General features: G+C 36.6%; 1 protein-coding gene across 2 annotated transcripts in view; it reads left to right on the forward strand.

Annotated features, from left to right (window-relative positions):
• Positions 1-24087, forward strand: part of PTAR1 (protein prenyltransferase alpha subunit repeat containing 1) — a 35867-nt gene extending 11780 nt beyond the window's left edge. The window contains exons 4-7 of one of the 2 annotated variants that reach the window (XM_071448558.1): positions 3962-4066; positions 7752-7965; positions 14093-14409; positions 14959-24087. In XM_071448558.1, the coding sequence (XP_071304659.1) occupies positions 3962-4066; positions 7752-7965; positions 14093-14409; positions 14959-15307 (985 nt within the window). In that variant the 3' untranslated portion in view covers positions 15308-24087. The remainder of the gene's footprint in view (positions 1-3961; positions 4067-7751; positions 7966-14092; positions 14410-14958) is intronic. The other variant, XM_071448559.1, reaches the window with a different exon arrangement.
• The last annotated feature ends 503 nt before the right edge of the window (positions 24088-24590 follow it).

The following is a 24590-nucleotide window of genomic DNA, read 5'->3' on the forward strand; positions in this document are numbered from 1 at the left end:
TTCTTTCACTGCTGATACAGTTCTGAAGGATTCTGCTGTGTTCTTTCTGTCTCTCAGGTCTAAAAAAGGGGGATGAATGTGATAGCAAAGGGTTTAGTGTCATGAAAATGTCTAACTTGAGTAGCTGTGAAGTTAAAATGGAATTAGGAACTTGTATAAGTACTAGAGCTGCTACAGTAATCTCATTTTATGGTACTTATAATTGATTTTTGGTTTATGTTTTGTGGAATTTTTTTTATTGCACATGCATTCATCCTTATCAGTCAGGCTTTTTTGTGCCTGACAACTGAAAGTGTTCGCTTTTATGTGCATGAGGAAAGTAGTTGAAAGTTGTAAGTGGAATTAAAAATGCTAAGGAATATGGATGAGGATTGTTTTCTCTTTTCTGATGATTATCATTTACAAAAACATACAAATTACTACAGAAGTGGGCCTTACTCCCCGAATTGTTGACTAGTGATCTACCAGTCAGTCTGTCTTTGAAGCTCTGTTTAGCATCCAGAGAGATCTTGTTACACAAGCCAGTCAGTATCTGTGGAGGTTACCAGCGAGCCCATTCTAGCAGGGGAACTGCTTTGCTGAATCTGACCCTTCATTGTTCTAGGCTTCTGCTGGGAGTTTGCTCTTTTGAAGGGGAGGCACTTTTGTTATGTTGACATATATTTCAGCTTCTCTTTGAAATTACAGATCAAGCTAGCCAGATGTGTGGTGTAAAAAGTCACAGAGTAGAGGACTGATTGTGTTCTGTGCAGATGCTGGTAATAAATCCTTATCCTGAGGTACTCCAAGCTGAGAACTAATTGTATGAGACTTGCACTCTGCTTGCAGAACATGATGGATCTGTTGTGGGATGATTGGTTTCTTGTTGCTCAGACAGTCTTTGTCTTGCCAGGTTCATCTTGCATTCTACATACATTCTACATACATTCATCTTGCATTCTACATTTGCTGTTTTATTTTGAGGGGAAAAAAAGCATTATAGACTCCTAAGTAGCCTTAAAATTAAAAAGTATTCTAGTTGTTTGCTGAATAGCAGCCCTGCACACATTCTTGTAATTTATTGACTTATTCGTTGTAGGCTGGGATAATCTCTTTTTCATACATTGAATTCTACTGAAAGCTTCAGAGATAGTGGTTGACTCAGTAGCACTGAACTTGAAGATACAGGAAGAGAGAGAAAAGGAAATCCTTTCCTAGGAAAGGACACAGGACTTGGCAGAGCCATGTCAGAAGACTTGAATGGTGTTGTGGAAGACAAGTGGGCATTTCAGCTCAGCTGACAATCTTAGAAAGTTGTATCTGATTAATGAAGCACAAGAGAACACAGAACTTTAGACATATTATCTAGGCCGACTAGGACTAGGTGCTCTGCCTTTACTTTGTAGCTATTCTGAACAGTTGAAATATGCCTACCGCATACATCTGTTGTTTATTTATTTATTTAAATTAGAAGTGACTGGAAAGTGACAGAAGACCAGGGACTATAACCTAAACCCTGAGACCCTGAGCAAGAGGTAATTATGTGGCAGAGAAGGACTTGCTAAAGAATAGATGTGTCACTTCCTAGGAACTGAGAGAGAAACCCCTGTTTTACTGAATGGCATAAGAGATATCTCCAGTTGTTAATCCTAAATTCAGTTAGCTTGTGTTTTTAGAAGTTGAAAAGTCTTGCAAGTTAAAATGACCAAAATTTGTATGGAAGTGATTGTAAAGGAATTTTTATAAATGCCTTTGTTCTTCCTGTTATACTTCCTGGCATGTACAATTGATGAAAAGACATTAGGTAACAAGATGCTCTGAAAAGTCACATTTTGCTTTCAGATATAAATGACTTGGAAAGTGTTAGCGTAAGGCAGGTAAAAATTACTCCAGATTATCTTTTATGGGAGCTATAATCCTTAAGACTGAAACATTATCTATGATCCACACAGCAAGAAAGTAAGCTAGAAATTATATATCCCAAGTTGGATGTTAGCTGAAAGAGCTCAGAAGAGGTTTATGTGGGAGTGTATGGTACTTCAGTCATACTAATGCTTGCAGTCCTCTGTGAATGGGAGAACCTCTCATTTAAAAATCATTACATCTAAAAGCAGCTTTTCTACTACAGCAGCGAAGGTGGATCTTGTCTGTACTGTTCCTTAACTTTGCAAAAGAGGAAGTTTAAGAGTGTATAAGTGTGAAGCTGCTTAGTTAAGAGTCTATGTTTTGATACAGAAAGAACACTTACTTCACTGAAAGTTCAGATTTTGGGAGGTAGGGGGCTTGGTAATCTAAATCTTTGTTAAAAATGTACATACATTTGTTTTAAGTATCAGACTGATTTAAAAGCTGTATTTTCATTGTGTCTGTGTGGTAAGTAATTTTTACCAAAATGTCACCTTTGCATTGCAGTAACGCAGCAGTTGTTCCACCTGCTCCAATGCAGACCCTGAATATTTATTTTGTCTGCTTTCCAAATTTGAGAGCATTAGAACAGAATAGTCTGATCAGTTTGCCACTTCTGGTCAGTATATCTGAACTGCCTGTTAAAAACCATCTGAAAGCATCGAATCTGAAGCATGCTGGAACTTGGTTGAGATAAAAACAGGTGCTCCAGTAGCTATCAGAAGCAAAACTTGCTTAAGGATTTATACATTCCCTACTCTGCTTCAATTTTAAATAATATTTGCTCACTGTTAGTGTTGCAACCATTAGCTTCTGACCGTGGTTCTAAGTTCAATTACAGCAACACAAAGCCAAGGTACCAGATGGAGTCAGTTTCCTACTAAAAATTACCAACTCAGACAGAAAATATGTACGGACAGAAAGGAAATATGTCAATTTGTTTGTGAGACTTGGGCCATAACTTTAGGACAACATTATGTTTTCTGCATCAGACTGCAGAGGAGTTTTGGCTTCTTATTTGATAGCAGATCTTTCCAGAAAATATTTCCTCCCCTCCCACTGGGGTTTTTTGTTCAGAGAGTTGATCATCTGCTCCTCACTTTCTTGTGCCATGCCTATCATTACCATGAACCAGAAATTATTAGAAAAACCAAAACCCAAACCCATGCCAAAATTTCTTCTGCTTCTTGCACTCTCAGTTTTTAGTTGTGACTTCTGCAGGTTCTGGGAAATGTGTGTTTTCTTTCTGCAGATTCTAACTTCGGAATTTACTGTAACTTTACTTCAAAGCTGCTACCTACTAGATTGGAGAATAGGGTATGAAGACTAATGCCCTTGGAGTAACCAGTGATGGGGTGATATCTACAAACATGCTCAGGACAGGCAATAAGAGTTACAGAGCTAGAAAGAAGAGGGTGAGGGGTAGGGAATTCTGTGCAAAGAAGGTGAGAAGGCCAAGTACAGATTTTCATTTTGCTCTGTCTATAGGAGGTATTCTTGTAAGGGTTGTGTTGGATGAACATTAAGTTTTGTCAGGGCAAATTTTCAATTTTTTTAAACCAAAGATTGTTTTACATTTAAGTAAACTGAGCAATTGCAGCCTTTTTGTTAAGTTTGTAAAACATTCTACACACAGAGAATATTTTCCTTTTTCTTATAAATTTAGGCAACAGCAACCTTGACACTGTATCTTGAACAGTATTTCAAAACTAAAGGTGTGGAGGAGTGCTATATGTAAGAGTATTTCCAGATGTACACATGATCTAAGGGCTTAATTTGAAGAAGGGATGTTTGTTCATGTATGTAACCCTATAATTTCAGTAATTTCTGGGTAGGTTTGAGAACTAACAGATTGTATGACTTCAGATTAAAATAAAGTTCTTTGTGTACATATGTATAGTACATATGTATATATAGTAGAATGGATTAAAGCACTAGAGAGTTTTTAAACTCTTGTAGTTTGACAGTGAAGTTCTGTTATGATACAAAAGAAATGCCATGCAGTTTGTTATTGGGATTTGTGTTCTGTTTTCAGGTTACTACTTTTATTCACACAGATTTATTTTATCTTTTGTAGGAAAGAATTAATACTGTCTGGCACTTTAAATCCACTTAAAGATTTGCATCTTGGAAAACTGGCGTTAACCAAGTTTCCAAAAAGTCCAGAAACATGGATTCATAGGTTGGTTTCCTTTGCCTTCTATTGACTCCTGAAACAATTTCCCTAGGGTTTTTTTATTTCCTGTTTTTGGGTTAAGGAGAATCATAGATGCAGGAGGATCTAGATATCAGATTCTTTGAACCAGTGATTGCAGAACACTGTGCTTTGGCTTTTAAAGCTACCTGTCTATTTTCTACACTTAGAATTGAAATCATGTGTACTTTTTCTGCTGCACGCTTTTGAAGTAAACTTTGGAGGGGGGGTATATTTCCTTAGACATTTATCATGTCTTGAGCACCTGAAATCCTCAATGTGAAAATTCGGATTCCATCAATTTTAACTTTTTGAGTACTGTAGGTTTCTCCTTTCCCTCAGATTTACTACTGTATTGTTTGTCTACATTTCAGAAAGTGAAGATTATGTTAAAGCCAACCTTTGTAAATAAACCTGGGTTCTTTTCCATTTCAATACTGGTCTTATTGGTTTGGTGAATTTATTTTTATAATTTCTAACTTAAATGAAATCATTCAGTCACATCTACTGGATATTAAAATAACAAATCACGTGTTTGGAAAGCTTAACTCCAGAGTTACTCAGGTTCACAAAGCTAACCATCTCAGTCATGACTGACCATAAAATGCCTGTAGCAGAGCCAAGTGAAGCATAGATCCATTGCTCCAAATAAAAAGCTATGTCAACCTTTTATAGACAGCCCTAAAGAGATTTAAATGTATCACATTAGGAAGCAGTTTGCAATGTTTGTGTTTAACATGTCCAGCAGTAGGGCAGCTGTAAAGTTGATACTGCAATAGAGACTTCATACTCTATAAAAAACATAAAACTTACTGACTATATGAGAATTTTTGGAAGTGGAAGTTGTTGGTAAACTCTTGTTTGTCAGTGCGTGCATGAACTTAAAAGTCTCAAGGTAAACCTAGTAAGCAATGCCTGGAATATTCCAAGGTGTTTCATTGATACAGCAACAACAATGAATTTCTGCAGCATCGAATTTTAATTTTGACATTCAGCTTCTTTTCATCATCCTCATGCTACAGACTTGTGCTGCTTGATGGTTTTGAAGCAAAAGTATGTAGTTATAATATACTTGCAGTTTGTCATAGTTTACCTTTTCTACATGGTAACTAACACCAGAAAAATTGGATTTTTTTTGCATGTTAATGCTTCTGAACCTGATGCCATCCATATCATTATGATGATCAATATGTTTTTTATCAAATAAGTCAGAATGTTAGGTTCTTTATATTTATTTACATTTTAGAAATAATAAAAAATTCTGACTATAATTTCCATGCAAATCTAAATTAGGAGTATTTTGATAGTGTCATAATTTGTTTTTCTTCCTCTTACTTGCCTACATCAGAAAAGTGTATTTAAGGATGATTGCACAAATGTTTGGCTTGGATTTGGATATGCTGACCCTGATTGATACATGTTAGGAAATAAGATTTGCAAAAATACTTCTCTGCATCAGGATAATGATTAATTTTGGGTTTCCTATTCCCCCATGATATTAAATCTCAGGCAGAAGATGCAAAAACTTATAATGGGGCTGTGAATAAATTCAGTAAAACATAACCAAATTGTTTTTTCTTATGCATGGGAGATACACTCACTGAAGATGTCAAATACCTGTAATTTATTTTGTCAGATGACCTCCTGCTTTATATTTTGGGGTTTCAAATATATCTTGTGCATATACAGTCAGTATATCTATTGATTGTGACTTTGTCACTTAACAGTCCTTTGTTTGTTTGGAGTCATTCCAGGAATTGTAAGAGCAATAGTAACATGCAAAAGTGAAGGTGACTCCAAATTAATGGGAGTAAAATTAATGCAGGAAATAGAAGAAGACAAAAAAAAAAAAAAAGAAAAACAAATAATACCATGATATTCAACAGATTCCAGAAATATATTTTAACGTCTTCTGAGGTTATGATTGCACTGCCTAGAAAGTAGCTCTAATTTAATTTTATGGGTTTTTGATGATGTAGCCACAGAGACGATGAAGTCTGTATTTTTTCACTCTCTCCTGCATGTGTAATTTTTCAGATTTCCTTGGCTTATAAAGCATGCTTGTTCTAAGAAACTGAAATAATTACAGAGTTGAAAAATTTTGTCTTTATGGTTTTACTCAGATGTTGGTGTTAATGAAATAATATATATCTTTTTTCAAGAGTGACATGCTTATTGAGTTTTTTTTGCCTAGACTATTTTTGAGTTTTCTATTTCTTGCATAGCTGTGGACTGAAACAAAAAAAATACAAAAGGTGATGTTTGGATCAAAGATATTTTTAAAAATTAAAAGTTAATTCTTCAAAATTACCACATTTCATAAAATACTGTTATACAACAGAGCATGGTTTGCTTAGCTGTACATATTTATTTAGAGCAAACGGTGTGTAGGAAGAAAGTGTTCATACACTGCTTGTAACTTTATGCTGAGAAACAGTCAGTTTAAATTTGCATTCTTATAAATTATCTTTAATATTGTCTTCCAGTACTTTGTTCTTTTTTGATAACTGAGTGAAAAAGATACAATGTAGATAAAACTCACATGTGAACAAGCATATTGTGAATGTGTTCAAATAAAAGAAAAAGCAGATGAGTTAACAATTTTTTAAATACATAGTTAACTTACATATTTTTTATATACCTATATATATGTAGATAAATAAATTTACATATGGCTTGCAAAATAGAATTCTCTCTTTCAAAAAAGTTAATTTCTTACTTTTATTTTGTTTATTGATTTCTTTTAACTTGGAGTTAAAAGAAATTTTGACACCTTTGAAAGTAGCAATTCATTGGTTTTGGAACCAATGTGAGCCAGTACCAAACAGGATAACCCCTGTGTTGCACACCAGGGGATGTCAGTCTCTCCAGAGCATTCCACACAGGACCATAGCAATTCCATTGACATGGGCTGCTCTGTGGAAATTTACACATCTATAATCTGTTTTTGTAGAACCCTTTTGTGCTGGGGCTGCAGATGCAGCATTGAGGTTGCCTCTAAAAATACCACTAAAATTTTGTCCAAAGCAAAATAAAAAACCAGAACCATAGGAATCTATGCTTATCTCAGATATATGAAATCAAGTATGTGTAATCATCAGCAGAAACTTTGTTTTGTTTATACCTATAGCCCTTGAAACCACAAGACTTTTGGGCTTTGCTACTGCTGGTGGTGTACAGAAACCAGTTTGAATTGCAGTGTGCAGTACTGCTTAGTATCTTTTACAGATGTATTAAGCATCTGTATATAAGCATATATATAAGCAGAGTTAATTTTTTATTAAATCACTTCTTTCTGTCTTGCTTTGGCTACTTCATTTTTAGTGCTGTGCAAGACTTTGAAAGAGGAGCGAGTTAGAAATTTCATGCACACGCTGCTTGCACTCTTTCACAAATTTGCTATTTCCTTCTGGTTTATTTTGTAATGCTGTGTAAGTAGCTGTGATCACTTAGAGTGAGCAAACTGGTGCAGCTGTGTTGGGAGTGTGATGATCGTGTCATAGTTTATAGCATGGCAAGCATTCAGATGGTTGTTTACTGCTCACTCATTACCTAGCTAGAGTATAGTTCAGAGAGTAGAAATATTGGAGAGGTTTGATTTATGCACATGAAAAACCATCTTTTTCTCTTAAAACTGCTCTCTCACCATTAACGCTTTACATCGTTTAACCAGACGATGGGTGCTGCAACAACTAATTCAGGAAAACTCCTTGCCCAGTCATGCAACTAAAGGAAACCTGGGAGCAGCACCTGTGGAGAGGATTCACCGACTGGTGCAGGAGGAAATGAATGTCTGCTCTGAAGCTGCTGGGAGATATCCAAGCAACTACAATGCCTGGTCCCATCGCATCTGGGTTTTACAGCATTTGGCAAAGCTCACTGTCAAGGTATAATACAATAGTGAATAAATTCTTAAATTTTCTCCTCAAAAAAACCCAAATACTGGTTTGCAAAGCAGACTATATAACCTGAATGAAGAGTATCAAGTGAAGTTACCACAGGTAGCTAAGAATGTTTTAAGAAAGGGGACAAAATCTTGCAGTGAGTATGTTTTGCATTTTTCTTGCCAGTGTAAGCAAGTTCTGCTCAGCAGAACTAACACATTTTTCTTGCCTGTATAGAAAGTTCTGTTTCTCTCTTAGTACTTGGTGCTAACATATGTGTGGGAAGAGTATAGGAGGGACGATGTGAGCCGAAGTAAGGAATGGGGAACTCTAAGTAATTCTTCCAGCACTAGTCTTGAAATTCATAGTTGAGGAAAAAGGTAATGCATAACAGATATTAAATTGATAATGTGAAAGCAGTGTTTCAATGCCCTTACTCAGCTTACATGTGGTTTCAGAATTTTGAAGGACCAAGTAAAGACAGCAAGAATTTTGGAGAAGGCATAGTAGTGCTTGTAACTAATTTTTTCAGCTATAGCAGTATTTTTTTGACAGCATTTACACTGGGACCTGATTTAACTATTTCAGGGACACTTAATGCAGTGTTGAATGTTTTCTCAAGACGTGCAGCAAATTAAATTAGTTAATGTGACATGGTCTAGGCAGTTTTGTCATACCATGTTTTCTCAGTGGTTAGGTGAATTCTTTGAGTATTAGGTTGATACAGTGACACATCACTCACTTTTAACAGCAGCTTCTGCATTTTGGCACATAGGGTTATAAGGTAATAACCCTATGTGCCAAATTAATTAATAAGTAATTTGGACATTGTTGAGACAATGTAGCCATTATTTTTATGCCCATTTCAGAGACAGGGTAGAATTTGGACTCATCTGCCTAGCAAGTGTATATGAAAAGGTAGTTTTCAGAAAACTCAGAAGAATTGCAGGATTCAGCGAGATTGGAGGTTAGAAGTTAGGGTTGGAGGTCTATATTTACAGAAAACAGAAACTTTAATATCTTCAAGAGCTTATTAAAAGGTGAAGGGAGTTAGCACTGTTAAAGAAAATCCAAGTCATTTTATGCCTTAAAACAAGTTCTAAACAGCTCTGCGTCCATTATGCTGGTAACAGTAGTCTGAAGATCAGGATTACACCTTGAGTGCTTTTTGTACTTGCTATTCCTTACTGATTTAATTAAAGAAAAATAATTACATTGTAATAGAAATAACTCTCTGCAGAACTGGAATTATTTTGGTGAATTCATTCATTGTCAGTTGTGAGTGCATTTTGTGACAAATCACAAACATGCCTGTGAAGGAAGTATTTTAAATTCATTTGACCATTCCAAAGTCTATTCAGTTGGCCTACCATCCCAATTCCCCTACTGATCTACTTTTTTTAGAATGAAGACTATGGAGGTGATACTTTTGTCTAGAGTTGTCCATGTGGTCTCTGTTACCTCTGGCAAAATTTCACTGGTGCTATTGTCCCTCCACCAATGTATTAAACCTGTTGGGAAGTATCTGTGTTGGCTCTAGGTTTTTTTCAGGACAGCACCAATGCACCTCATCAGGGGGCCTAGTAGAAGGTGTTTGGGATACAGGAAAATTAGGGAAAAGTGTGGAGCATAAAAGACGGCAAGAAACTTGTGATAAAATTTGTCTAGGTAACTTTAAGAGGCAGAATTATACAGTGTTTAGTTGCAAGATATGATGCAAGGAAAAAGGCAAATAAGAAGGAGAACAAGGAAAAAGCAGGCATTACAGACTTTCACAAAAATGTGCAGGTTCATAGAATCACAGAATTGTTTGGCTTGGGAGGGATCTCTGTCTCATTCCAACCACCAGCAGTGTGCAAGGATGCCACTCATTAGATCAGGTTGCTCAGGACCCCATCCAGCCCAGTACTGAATACTTCCTTGGAGGGGGCAGTGGAGCAGTCTCAAGATAGAGCTCTGAGGGGCTCATCACCAGTCTCCACCTGGACACAGAGCTGTTGACCCCTCCTCTCCGGCTGCATCCATCCAGCCAGTTCCTTACCCACTGAATGGAGCTTCCATCAAATCCATCTGTCTCAAATTTGGAGATAAGGATGTCATGTGGAACCCATATTGAATGCCTTCCACATCTAGATTGATGACATCTGTTAGTCTTCTCTTGTTGACCATTGCTGTCACTCTGTCATAGAAGGCCACCAGATGGGTCAGGCACAATTGCTGGCTGCCTTGTGTCGCCTCCGTGTCTCGTAGGTGCCTTACCATGTCTTCTGGAAGGATCTGCTCCATGATCTTGCCAACCACACAGGTGGGGTTTACTGGTCTCCAGTTCCCCAGGTCTTCCTTTCTGCCCTTTTTAAAAATGGGAGCAGTGTTTCTCTTTTTCCAGTCACTGGGGACTTCCCCTAACCGCCGTGACTTCAGATACAGTGGACAGTGGGTTGGCAACATGAGCCAGTTATCTGGGAACTCTGTAATGTGGATCTTCAGATGCCATAGACCTGTTCAGCTTCCTCAAGCGGTTCTGAACCTGCTCTTTGCTTATAGTGGGAGGGAGTTTGCTTCCCCACACAAGAGTCTAGAAAATCAAGGACTAGAGAGAACTGGGAGGGAGGCCTGACTGCCAGTGAAGACTGAGACAGCAAACTCAGTACTTCATCCTTTTCCATGTCAGTTGCCACCAATTCTTGTTTATTAAGGAGCATACACTCTCCTTGATCTTTTTTTGTGACCTGTGTACTTACACAGTCCCTTCTTGTTATTTTTTGCACCTCTTACCAAGTCCTGTCCAGCTTTGCCTTGGCTTTTCCATTCTTTAGAGGTTTTTTACTTGCTTTATGTCTCATGTAACACCTTCAGCAATTTCTTTGTTTGAATATCTGAAAAGTATGATAAATTTCAACAAGATGCAAGACTAGAATCATGCTGAAAAACTGACAGATAAAACAGTCGTCACTGATTCTATGGCCATTGAAGTCTTGCAAGGTTGCCTGAAATTAAGGAGTACCTGTATTATTTAGGGCTGTATTTCTGCTGTAATACAAACTTTGCCTGTAGTTTGAAGTGTGCAAGGAAGCAGAGGCTCAGAAACATAATTTGTATGTTGTATTATCATTTAAATATGACTTCTCAAAATAAGTTTATCATTAACAAAGCTGTTGATCTGCTTTGGAGGATTTCAAGAGGTAGGCCGTGTAATAGGATTTTGGTTATTCTTTTCCCTTTGGTTTGATAATCTTAATGCTACTGCAGACTGAATCTCAGCTCAAGCTCTGGGAAAAAGATGTAAAATTCTAGAGAAAAAAATTTGGGCCCAGTGGGAAAATTTACTCAAAAGATATAGATGTTCCTTCTTTCTTACACTAGATAGTCAAAAACATTATCTTCTTTCAATATAGAAATTTCAGTTTGTTCTAGCTGCAGAATTTGAATGGCATTAGCAAGTTTACATAGTGTTTAAGAGCGTTCATTAATATAAATCAAGGATTTGTCAAGAATGGATAGTTTGAAGCTAATCTAATAATTCTGGTATTGGGGTACTTGCCATGGAAAGCCTGATTTCCAGCTTTCTCACATGACTGTCCAGTCAGTTATTGGGGTTAGATCATGGACTCCAGATACCTACTAAAAGGTGGGTGTATAACTAGGGAACTGGGATAGAGAGGAGTATAGTCTTAAAATTCATACACATCATTTTGCTTCAGTGAAACCATGCAGATAGAAAAATAGGGTGTAGTTCAGCAAGGGTTGACTGACTTTTTTGTTTTCTTTAGATTGAAATACTCAATTTCATAATATGGAGATTGACTAATCAGACCCTACAGTAAAACGAGCAAGCAAACAAGTAGTGGGGTAATTGTCATGAGGCATCACTTCTCTTGTGTGATGCCCAGAAGACAACATGTTCATGAGACAGAAAGTGGTTTTTCTTGTAGCCAGTAACGCCTTAGCTTTTTCTTAGATGACAGGGTCTTCAAAAGTGCTAGTTTATGTGAATGCTATATTATTTATTTGTTTATCCTTAAAAGGATATTTCCCCAGTTCCTTTGCATTTCCCCAGTGTCCCAGACCAGGGAGGAAGTTCAGGTCTGCAGTTTACAGTTGGAAAAGCGCTCTAAAACAAGCAAGCACATGGTCAGGAGGAGGGTGTAAGAGGAGTGCAGACCCAGAGGTTGAGATGAAGGTCACTGAGCACACGTCATGTTCTGGGAGAGGCTGCCAGTTCCATGGTAGTCAGCTCACCACCAGAGGTAGAAAAGAGGTTGTCAAGAGTGGGGAGGGAGGAATTTTCATATAGTTTCATCTTCACAGAACAGTGGCAAAGGGCTTGTACTGATAGAGATGGAAATGAAGAAAGCTGGCTTTCTAAGAAAGAACGTCTTGGAATTCAGGCATTAGCTGGCTTTTTCTTTTACTTCCAGTTGTTAGAAGCATTTTCAACTGGTACTCTGAGATTCCTAGGTAGGAGGCTGTTTTTTGTAGATGTGAAGATATTTTCATGGCAATCTTCTGTGCTGCTTTTTTAAAAGAGGTGTTCTGGTTCAGGTAAGGAGTAATGCTGGAAATAATTTTGTTCCCTTTGTACAGGGAATTAAAATGCATAATTAAGATGTTCCCCTGTAAATTTGTAGCTTATAAATATTTCAGATAAATAATTGGATTCTTCCAAGGTCTCAGTTGAGCATAAATGTGTATAGTATCAATTACAGCTGAATAAAGGCTGATCTGATTTTTCTGAGCCTTATGTTGTTCTTGATAGACTTACAAATTTTGAAGTTCAAAAGTTTAAAATACTAAGCTCAATTCTATGAAGAAAGGAAGGAAAAGTTGATCTTATGGTTTAAAGTGCAGATCTGGACATGGAGTTTTAGCCCCCTTAAGAATGTTGTGTGTGAGCTGTTACTTAATACTGCACTTCAGTTTGCTGATCTCTAAAAGGAAGGTGATGGTGGTATCTTTTGGCAAGATTTAGAAAAACATGATGATTATCTAGACAGAAGACGCTGTTTACATTGTATTTGCTCCAATTTCTTTTAGAACAAATGCCCCCCAAACAAGCTATATACCTAGTGTTGTGTGTTTCCATGATTTTCTTTATGGGAGGCTGTGGCTTTTGTGCTGCAATATCTAAAAGAAGGACTTCTACCTATGAAAGTTGTTTTGCATCAGCTGGTCTTGTTAAGTGATGTAGGTAGCTTAGGAGAAGAGGTTAAAAGCAAGAGTATACCGTAAGACTATTAAGATTACTTTCAAAAGTCTTTAGAAGTAAATGAAGAGGGTAGTTTTAAACTCTTTGGATAGTTAAAGCTCTGGAGGAGAAGCAGTTTGAGCAGAGAGGTTAAGGCCTGTGAAAAGAACCAAACCAGTGGCTCTAACAGAGAAAGCAAAGCATAGTGAAAGCTTTGTCTGGGACCCAAACTTGCATTTCTCTCCAGAAATGAATTTTGAATTTTAAAAGCACTCAGAATTAAGAGACAATTCACAGGAGCCAGAAGTGTTAAAAACAGAGCTACAGTTGGCAATTTAAGTATTTACCAGAGTTGTTGTGAACGCCTTTCTAGGAGTTCTTCAGTAGTAAAATCAAGGAACCTGATTATGGACACATACTTTTATATTTCACCAGCTCTAGGACTTTAAACATAATGTTATGGTTGATTTTCTCTCATGGAAAATCAAGGTGCAAATCAAGTTTGGGTTTTTTCTTTTTAAGCAACTCACCTACCTTCTGACACCCACAATCCACTGGTTAAAAAGTAAAATTCTTAAAGCTAATAGCAGTGTAGTTTGTGCCTCCTCTAAATAGTATTTATTGCTAACCATTTTGAGATTCTTAAACCACTGCTTATTTCGTATCAGAAGTGGTTTGGGTTTTTTTTCCACTCAGCTTGTGGGTAGGTTTCTTAAAAACCTTTTCACAGTTTGGAAGAAGTATTAATTTGTTTTCTGCAGGGATGCCAAGATGCTTTTCAGCACATAGTACAAAAGGCCCAGTGATAGTTCTTTTTCCTGTGTATTCTTAAACCATTACCACAATGGCTGAAATCCCCAAAGAAGAGATTACCTTAATGCAGAAGCAGTAGTGGTAAGTTCCTCCACTATACTGGTTGATAACTGTGCCTGCATTTTGTTTCAGGTTCTCCTTGATGAACTTTCATCCACTAAATATTGGGTATCCATGCATGTCTCGGACCATAGTGGATTTCATTACCGCCAGTTCTTGCTCAGTTCCTTGATACGCAGAACGGTGACTGACAAAAACATACTGGTTCAAAAGCAAGTGGTTAATGAACAAAACCCTAGCCTTCAGAAGGAGGAAGAGAGTGCAGGGACAGAAGCTGCCTGTGCAGAGGAGCAAAGTGTGGATCTCCCTGGCTGTTTAGACGAAGAGATGGAACTCTGCAGTGAACTGATTGATAATTACCCAGGGCATGAAACCTTGTGGTGTCATAGGTAAGAGGACTTGATCAAAAGAGTTTCCTTCTGATTTGTGGATGATTCTTCACATGGTACTTCCAAACAAATTGTTTTGGTTTTAGGAAGTACCACTCAATAAAAGATTTTTTAAAATACTATGTATTAAACATTTGGAAAATGTTCAAGAGCATAATCAGAGCTGTTATGTGGGAAATTTGATTTGGCTTAAATATCTTGCGGTGTAAGCTCCACTTGTCCCTGTAATTTGTGCAAGAGACACAAGATGCTGGTAATGAGCCTCCTCACACTTTAAATGTTAAACAACACACAACGAACAAAATGTCAACAGATGATTGGGTGCAGAAAATGTTTGCTTTACTAGCTGGGTGCAGGTTCCTGACTAGGTAACAGGAGATTTGCCAAAGATGGAGACCTTTCTAGTACAGTGTGCACAGAGAAGCAGATTTTGTGTCTGTGAGGAAAGTCTGGTGGGATGGCAAATGAATTGCAGTAGTTCAGTAGCAGCAGGTTATTTTCAGTGCATGACTTTCTTTTTTTCTTTTCTTCTTTTCTTTTCCTTTGAAGAAGGTGTGTATTCTACCTTCAGCAGCACTTAAGCAACAAACTTCCTCTTGTGAATACATCTGTATCATCTGTGGACAGCAGTGATGAAAGTCTGAATAATTCCCACCACAGTCCTGCAACAAGTCACATGGCACAAGCTATGGATGTTGATGGTTTGAATGAATCCAGCAGCAAACAAGGTTATACCCAAGAAACAAAACGCCTGAAGCGTGCTCCTGTGCAGGACTCTCTTGGTCCAGAAATGGAATACCGGTTTGTTGATAAAGTATTATCAACTTGTAGGGATGTGGACCAAGCCAGGTTTGCTACTGCTTATAGAAAATGGTTAGTTACTTTTTTAGGTCAGTGAAGGAAACATTGGAAGCTTTCAGGGTTCTTCTCTTAGTGCAATATTCTCTTTTCAGACACAAATGCATGTCTTGGTTGCAAGTGTTAGCTAACTCTGTGTTTCTCTCTCTTTTGACGGTCAGTCCTAAAGCTAAATTTCAGAGTAGACATCTGTCACTTTATTAAAGAACTGGCATATGTTTTTATTAAGCAAATGCAGTTTGTTACTTAATCTCTCAAAGAAATCACTCTTACCAGCTTCCTACCATGACTTTTTTTTTAACTTCTGCATTAAGGTGGACTCTGAATCATTTGACTAAAAAAAAAAAAAAGAGGTAAAAGAAAAAAAGTTTGAAATGCTTGCGAAACAGAGTGTCTGAAAAAAATGGGAGAATCTGTCACTATCAGCTAAACCTGTTCCCAGTTTGTTCCTGTATGGCATCATGCTAATACCTTATGGGATCCAGACTATGTTTGGTGAGTGCTATTATTTTTATATAGCAGTCTTTGGTAGAACACCAGAATATAGTGTTTCTTTCTGAAGGCTTCAGTAACAATTTTGGAGCTGTGAGACCTTTTACTGTTTTAAATTGGTTTTTTGTTTGCTTATTAATTGTCATGTTAGCTTCATAGGAAGGTCTATAAGGTTGAAATCTTGATAAGCAGATACAGGAAAATGTGGCAGAAAATAGTTCAAACACATGTTCAACCACAGCCAGACCTGTATTTGGCTGTATTTGTGAATTGCTTTCTTAAAACAGACTATCTTCATTTCTTACTTGGTTTTTATTTATTTATTTTATCTCAGCAGTCCAGATTTAATCACATTTGATACACATTTCTGAATGTCCTTTTTACACTACAGATTCTCACCCTACCAAATCACACATTGGTAACTTGTATTTAATCAAGACCCTACAAATCCAATATTGGATGGAGTAAAAAGTAGCTCTTCCAACTAATGATTGAGACTATACAGTTAAAAAAAAAACAGTGACATCAAGGAGGGAGCTAACCTTTCCCTTCTCTTTTTTTTTTTTTTTTTTAAGAGCTTCAGTCTTTGTTGTTTTGGGCTTTTTTTTCCATTTTTACTCCTAAAGAAGAGCTCTACTCCAGCCATACATCTGTTTACATAACTGTAAATTTTAAGGGAATTCAAAATCAATTATGAATGGTGTATTTTGTCATTTCCTTAGAATTTGTCTGTAAAAGGGATTTTTTACACTAGTAGAATTGTGCTGGTACACAGACCCAGGGAAAACATTCTACAACTTCTGTAGAAGTCCATACAATGGCAAAATTGCCTCTTTTAAAAGCAGACTATTCTCTGGGGGGATTAGATTTTCAAGTTCGTTTCCTTGCCATAATAGTTTTATTTATCTCCTGCCCCATATGCCTCTTGACCAAAAATTTCAAGATGCTGTTTCTGTTGGGCAGAGAGAAAAAATGAGGGAGGAAAAAACACAGGTAGCCTGCTCAAAAGATGTCACTTTGAATAAAAAAGCACTCAAAATGTGAAGTTCCTGCACTTCTAAGAAGTTTGATGAATGGCATTTACTCTTGCATTTCAGTATGAAAACAGACCACCTCCAGTCTTTGAGAGTATGTTCATGATTCATTTCAGGCACAAAGTAGCTAAAAATGACATTTCTAAATGTACACTGTTCTGTTTACAGTACATAAATAAGACTGATCTAGGCTTGAGCATCTCCATATCAAAGCTTTGTTCCAGAGGGCATCCACACCTGCCTCTCTGTAGGTATGCATGTATTACATGCATACATTAGCTTTGAGGTGCTGTGGGATGCTCTGGTGGTTTGGTTGATGATTTTAGTTGCAGAAAACATAGCTGTTGTCTGAAGGAGGTGTGGGATTGGCTTGAGAGCACAGTTTTGTCATATGTTGCCTCAATGATCACTGACAAATGGGTAGGTTCAAGTACAAACACGAGTCTGACCTTAGGAACTTAACTTGAGCAAGAGCTGTTACACATCCCAGGAGACCTGATGTTTAGTGAATATGGATGATGCATTAAAGTATGTGTGGAAGCCTGGGTCAGCTTGATTAACAGTATCCCAATAATGACTCGTATGAGCCTGGAAAGTGTGAAATCAAGAGGGCAGTGTATTAAAGATCAGGTTCTTAGTCTTACATTACTTAGTAATGTATTTGTGTGTTCTGTTTACCCTGGCAAAATTTTCTTGTTTATGAGAAAAATATTAGTGATAGGAGCAATCTTGGAAGTTGGAGCATGATGAGAAACATTCCTTGAACTGTGGAGGGAAGAGATTCTCTCTTCTTGTACTGGAAAGACTGAGGCTTTCAGAAGAAAATACTAATGTTGGAATCTGACTTGAAATTCATTATATAGTTTTTCCAGACTATAATCTGGAGTCTTAGTTAGCATTCTCAGAGCTGTACTGTGGAAGTTCTGTGTTTTTGAACTTGACATCATAAACATTTAAGCAGATGCCCTCCTATACATGTGTATAGTTCCTGTTCATGTCAGCACAAGTGATGCATTCTTGTAGGATGACAAGATTTGGTCCTATGTAACTGAATAGAGTTACATTGAATTTTAGTACTTGGAAGAATGTTCTGAGAACTCTGATTAGAGATGGTGCTGATATTCTTACTGCTTTTGTAAAACACTGATGGCTGTAGCATGATTCATAAGTGTGGGTTTTTAAAGTCTGCACCTCATGGAAATACTCCCCTGCACTCTTTTTCTTTAAATCCAGTTAGAATAGTTACATTTAGAAATGTTTGCAGACCTGAAAACTTAATAGTGAAATTGAAACAAGTCATATCTTTCTGTTTGAAGGAATTGCAAACAGTAAGTTGTTAATTTTGAGCTTTAATTTTTTAACAGTAACAATATAAATTATATTAAGAAAAATAATATCTAAATTGCTTCAAACTATCAATGTCCTGAAGCCTCATGCACGAAACTATTTAAGAGGTACTTCTAACATACTGCATTAAGCTCAAACTGATGTGAAGTTGTGGAACTATGACCTTTGCAGTATACCTGTCTAACCACTTGGTGTTACTGCAGAGTCCCCTTTGGGCACTACTTGAAAAATAGAAAGTGGCTTTTGGCCATTGGTAGTTAATGTACTGAGCATGGCTACTTTACATAAGGCATTTCAGCTGTTTTGTGTTTCAGAGATCAGAGACTAATAATTTAGTCAGTGAACATTCCTGCAGGGAAAATGTCCAGCAGAAACTGCAGAATTCAAAGCTCTCACTCTCTGAAATTTCTTCAAATATAAAATCAAACCTAGTCCATCTTTAAACATCTTAGTGTAAAGTTCAGCATCTTTCCTAATTTGTCTTTTGCTGTAGTATGTGTCATTTTAATTGATTCTTTTGTTCACTGGATTAGTCTTTGTAGAAATTTGTTTGTACTAGAAACAAAGGGTTTTGAGGAACAAATGTAATTTGAAATGACAGAATTTGGAATAGAAGGAACCACATTTTAAAGTGGTAAATTCTCAGCTGCTAAATACAGTAACTGTTACTTCACTGGCATTTTGTTTGTCTTGTGTGTTACAGTCACTGGAGAAACATGCAGCATTAAATACAGCTACAATAACAAACTTGTATGAAGTCATTGGAACGCATTGTTATAGCTGCTCTGATTGATAATGTACTCATGTCTGCATATTTGTGTTTATTGACTGCTTACATATTCTTTATACAACAAAATCCATGTGTTATTTAAATAGGGGATAAATAACTTGTCAGTTTATGCTATTTGATTAATTACCTTGTATGTAATTTGCTTTAAGACAAATAAGCAAAGTGATAATATAGTGAGAAAGCTTAGATTTTTGTCTTATAATGAAAATTTCTGGCATTTCCAGTTTTATTCTAGTGCTGCTTAATTAGAATGTGTTGTTAGACTTTGTGGATGGGAGTGATTTTTTTGCTAAGTAGATAGTTAATGAATTTTTAAAACAGTACTGTATAATATTGATGAACAGAAAGAAGGGGTTTTGGAAAAGTTTGTCTGCATAAACAGATTCAAAAAGCATACTTTTTTCAAGAACATATACACTGAGCAAAATGTGAGTACCAGAGAATAATTTAGATTGTGAATCTTCAGAGATTTGATAATTAAATTTTTGGACAAGTTGTTTGCTTAGTTTTGTTTTGCCTTCTGTAAGGGAAGAGTGCTTTTTGGGTTTTTTTTTAAATCAAGTAGGAGGTGAACCATTGCACTTACAAAATGGGGAGAAAAACCCACAACTGCTGAATTGTATCTCATAGAGCAGTTTTGGGAAAAGCAATGAACTGACACTGAAATGTTGATGTCACTTCAAAATGCATCTTTGCGCGCTCATTGGGTGATGAGAGATATATGGAATTAGATCTTACTATTTTATCAGTGTCAGATACAAAGAATAGGGTGTAACTCACCAAATCTCAAATGCACTTAACATTCAAGTTACTATCAAAGGAAGTTCAGTGTCCCTGTCTATGATATTTTCCTTGTGTACTCAGAGGTATGTTTCTTTTCAGCCTCTTCTCTGTTCTTCCAACCAGCAAAGAAGAATGTAGCAAAGCATTGGTGAAGTGGCCTAATTTTGTGTTTGAGTAACTCTGACTACCTCCCAAAAAGTACTTTGACTGATGTCCGTAAGTGGAGTTCATCAGGCTCAGTTATTTCAGAACCTCATGCTAGGCCTATATGCTCTTTCAGATGTGAAAAGCAAGAGGTTTAATCAATGAATCTATCAAGCTTTCCAGGGACAGTTTGAAGGAGAATGGAAAAAATACTGTAGTTAAAGTTGGGAAAACTAGAATTAGCATAAATCTTCATTTGCCTTTTTCTCTGAAGAAGCAACTGTGTTGCTGAAAAATGGAGGAAATATGCTTCCAGGGAATTCCATATATTATGCTTTTGAACTGCAGACCTGACACTTCCTAGTGGCTTTTGCTTAGTGTGTGATGTTACTTCTCAGGGCATAGTCTATTATAGTGAATTAGGGTGCATTTTTACAGTTTATAATTATTGATTAAAAAGGAACAAGAGGTAAATATGTCACTGGCTTTTAATTACTTTTTTTTTTGTCTAGCATATTATTTTATAATCTACTCACATGCCAACACTGTACCCAGTAATCTCATCTGCTTCTTACTGTTATTCTGTTGAATTGCTGTTGCAGTCTTGCAGGAAGCTCCTGATAGTTGTTGGATTTATTCTCTGAAGTTCCTAGTAGTATTCAGTAAAGTAATTAGTATCTCAAGTATGTTGTAATAATGGGGAAGCTTTTTACAGCATCTGTGTTTATGCACCATAGGTCTTAGATTCAATATTTAAAAACCTTTTGTTAGGATTCTGAATGCTAAATCTTTTTTGATAGCTGTCAAACTCTTACATGCAACAGAGTTATTCTGGAAAGCAGAACTCGTAGCTGAAGTCACATTTGTTAAATACCTTTATCTGCTCCATCTGGAGCCTGCTGTACATCCTACTTATAGACAGAGGTGGGGAGAACCCACAGTGAGGTGCATGTTTTCTTCACGACACATTTTTCTGAATGGAATATAATTATGGTTAAACAAAGAGCTTTTCTTGGATGAGGTACACCTGTCTGTTCATTGTGAATAAAGTTACGAAATTGGTACATCATTAATACGGTAAGATTTGCTGAATGGCTGCATGTAATGAGTAGATAAAAGAAATGTGTTTTTTTTAATCTGCTGTTAAAAAAAATCACATAATGATACGAGGTACCGGAATTTGTTTTTAGAAAGCAAAATGTACCTGCTGTGTTCATTCCCTTTTGTATCAGTTTTTCTTTTTTGAAGTAGCTACATTTAAAACTGAAAAGTGTACTTGGGAACACACTTAACTTCATATAATCTCACTACTTTCATATAATCAAAGTAATAGATGTCTTAAATGTTTTGAAGTAGCATTAAGATCCAAGGTAGTGACAGCACTACAGTGTTCAAGTGAGCCAATAAACTCTAATTTTGTAACATCATTGTGTTCATCAAAGTACTATTCTATGTAGGGAAATATTTATTTTATCAAGATTTGTGCAAAAATACTTAATTCTCATAGCTTTCTTATTAGGGGGATATACAACTAGTTTTGAACATAATATTTTGCAATATTTTTTCTATGAAAATTTCTCAAATGCACAGTTGTCACCATTGTAAATTTTATGTAGATTTTCAATATTAATTAGATAAATCATAAATTTTGTAGCAGAAAGACTAAAATTATGACAGGACAGTAAGACACTGAAAAGTAATCTGCTAAACGACCAGTCTTCTACAGGATAGGTGATGTAAAGCGTTAAGTTTGTTTTTAAGTGGTCTTACTTTGTCATAGGATGAATTCCTGTCAGATGGGGATTATTGTCTTTTTTTTGGGGGGTAAACAGTAGAGAATTTATCTGTGAATAAATTATCTATATTTATTTTCCCACAATAAGTGTGCATGTATGTGTGAATGGATGGATGGCAGAACCGTATTTATGTCCTGTGAACGCTGCAGAAATCATCCACATTTGGCTTCCTGTTGGCAGACTCCTCCATGGATGACCTGTCCTGAGTCTTGAGTCTGAGTCTAGCAGGGTCAGTGCCAGGTTGTCTGCTGAAAGCAGTGAAATCTATTCCTTCTCTCTCTGTCTTAATCTGCCTGATTATCATTATACTTGGGGAAATGCCTGCACACACCAACCAAATCATTAGTGGTGGTGTTTATTCCAAGTGCTTGTAGAGAGTATTTGAGACTGTGAAAGAGTTTGTAAGGTCTTGCAAGTTGGGACAATTTGGGGGTGCTCAGTCAATACCCAGGGGATACTTTTCAGGACTCCTCCAGAAAGGAAACGGACAGGCATGTTTTGCATGAGTGCTTTAGCGTCAAAGGAGACTTGAGAAAAGTATAAGTAGTGACTGAAATTGGTATTTAAAAACAAGTAGTCTTTTTGGTGCTTTGTTTTCAGTATTTTTCTCACGTTCTTTTTTGTAAAAATAAATCACATAAAATATTCTCAGAATTAATTAATTTTGAGTGTATTCTGATTTTGAATTATTGGATTTGACAGCTTTCCTTGAAGCTGTTTTACTGGAAAATGCTAGCTACCTTCCTGTTTCCTCTTAGACAATGTGATTCATTCCAAGTGTCCTAAAATAAGCACCTGAAATCACAAGGTGTTACTGAAAGTATTGGTTATCATCCTAAATGCAAAACTTAAAAAATCTTTTCTCATATGCTTAGTTTTGTTTTTTTTTTTTTTTCTTTCATTTTTTCTTATTAGCTGCTAGGTATAAAGGGTATGTAAGGAAGCCCATGGCTAATATGAGCAATCTTGGCTTACTTAATTTGGGTGTTCATTAGTTCAGAAGGGAGCAAGTAATAAACCCACCAGGGTTCTTGTATAGAAGTAATTTGCAGGATCTGGTTATTTGTTTGTGATCTGAATTTTATTTATTTTTATTTTACATCTGTTGAAATGAGTTTCAAAATTCCCACCAACTTCATTGACTTCAGATCACACTGTGCTGTGGAGAGAGTATCAGCCTCTACCTGATAGCCATCACATATTTAGTGTGATGAATTGTAAGGGACTTGTTTGTCTTTCACAAGACATACGTGGTTGTATTTATGGCTTCAGTTAAAAAACAGTTTGTGTATTGTGTAGTCATTAGCCCTGTGGAAAAAGAGCCATTAAGGTTATGGATTGTTTGAGGTTTAAAAGGGCAGCTAGAGAAGAACTAGGCGTACTACAGGGTGTTGGTAGCTAAGGAAGCTTCCTTTTTCCCTCTGTTTTTTTTTCCCCTTCTATTCTCTCCTCTCCTTCTCTCTCCCTCTTTCCTCCACCTCCTGCGCCAGCTCAAAACTCCCCATTCTCTCCCCTTCCTCCATGATTTGTCATCTTTTCTAGTGGCAGAAAGTTTCATACAATGTGCCTGTGTGCAAACCAGGATAGCAGTTGAGTTTTGGAAGTATTGCATGACAATAGCAAATAGATACCAGTGCTTGAGGTTTGTGCAAGATATTTAGGGATGACTGGAGAGGTTTTAAGTGCTGTGTGATAACTGATGCACTATTGAACAGGAATGTCTTAATAAACGGTGGATGGCCTGAGTGTTGCTGTTGTCCACATTTATCACCCTTTCATCTCCACAAATGCTTATCACTAGCTAATCTGCTTTGTAAAATTCATCTACATCATGTTGATTTGAGATGTACTACAATTATTTGTTGTTACCTAGTACTAGATAACTTCCACCATGCCTTTAGTCCTCCCTCAGTGGAGCCTGGCCAAGTATAGATTTTCATGGTTGTAAAACTGGTTTTGCTGTGAAGGGTATTTGAAATTCCACCATATAAAATGTGCATTTTCCTGATGTCTAGTTAGAAACATAGAAGGGCATCTTAGCACTGTTTTCCAATTGTGCACACTGAGTTTTACCTTGTTTATCTCAAATAAACATTTTACTGTTTACGTTTACCATTTTGTATTGCATGGTAATTTAATTTTCACATATCCTAGTAGTACAAAATTACTTACACAATAAAAAAGAGCACCCTTACAGTTCTAACTGTTCTGTGCAGATGTCTTCCAAAATTTACAGGTACAATTTTAGTGGTGGTGGTTGGTAAGCAGATTTTTTTCACTTATTTATCAGCAGACTTGTTTTTGTATGTATTAGTGACAAAATGGACTAAGCACTGCTGTAAGTTATTGTATTTCTGTAGAAAATGGGAAATAGTGTAATATTGTTTTTGTTAAATGTTGGCAGTTTATAAATAAACTTTTCATCTCCTAAAAACCCTTTGTTTTGTGGCAATACTGAACTCCATTTTCATTCATTGTACAACAGACACCCCTTGTAATTACTGCTAATCTCTTCCGCGATCCACTTCCTTTGACAGGAGTTTCATCTTTTCATATGAATTAAGTGATTTTAGCAGACTTATTTTTGGTTCTTTTAAACACTGACACTTAAGACTTTTTCAAAAGCTTTCCTAGGTCTTTGTTCAATAAAAGGAGAGAGATGAACAGGAGTTAGTTCTTTATAAGATACTTCTTTCTGGCAATAGACAGCTGACTGTACTGTTTAGAGTTGCAGAACTTGGACAGCTGATTGCTGCTTATGTTTTTCTAACTTACTAAAATTTCAGCATGATGTTTTGTGATGTGCTTGCCTTTTTTAAAATCTGGAAGCAACCAGAAGAGCTTGTGCCAGTCTTTCCAGGTTCCATACAATTTCTATATTGTTACAATTGAAGGAAAAGTATTTCACAGATACTAAAAGCAGGTATTTGACCTCTC

Source organism: Agelaius tricolor, unplaced genomic scaffold (assembly GCF_023055355.1).
Source record: "Agelaius tricolor isolate 1412-34295 unplaced genomic scaffold, bAgeTri1.0.p SCAF_27, whole genome shotgun sequence".
In the NCBI taxonomy this organism is placed as follows: Eukaryota; Metazoa; Chordata; class Aves; order Passeriformes; family Icteridae; genus Agelaius; species Agelaius tricolor.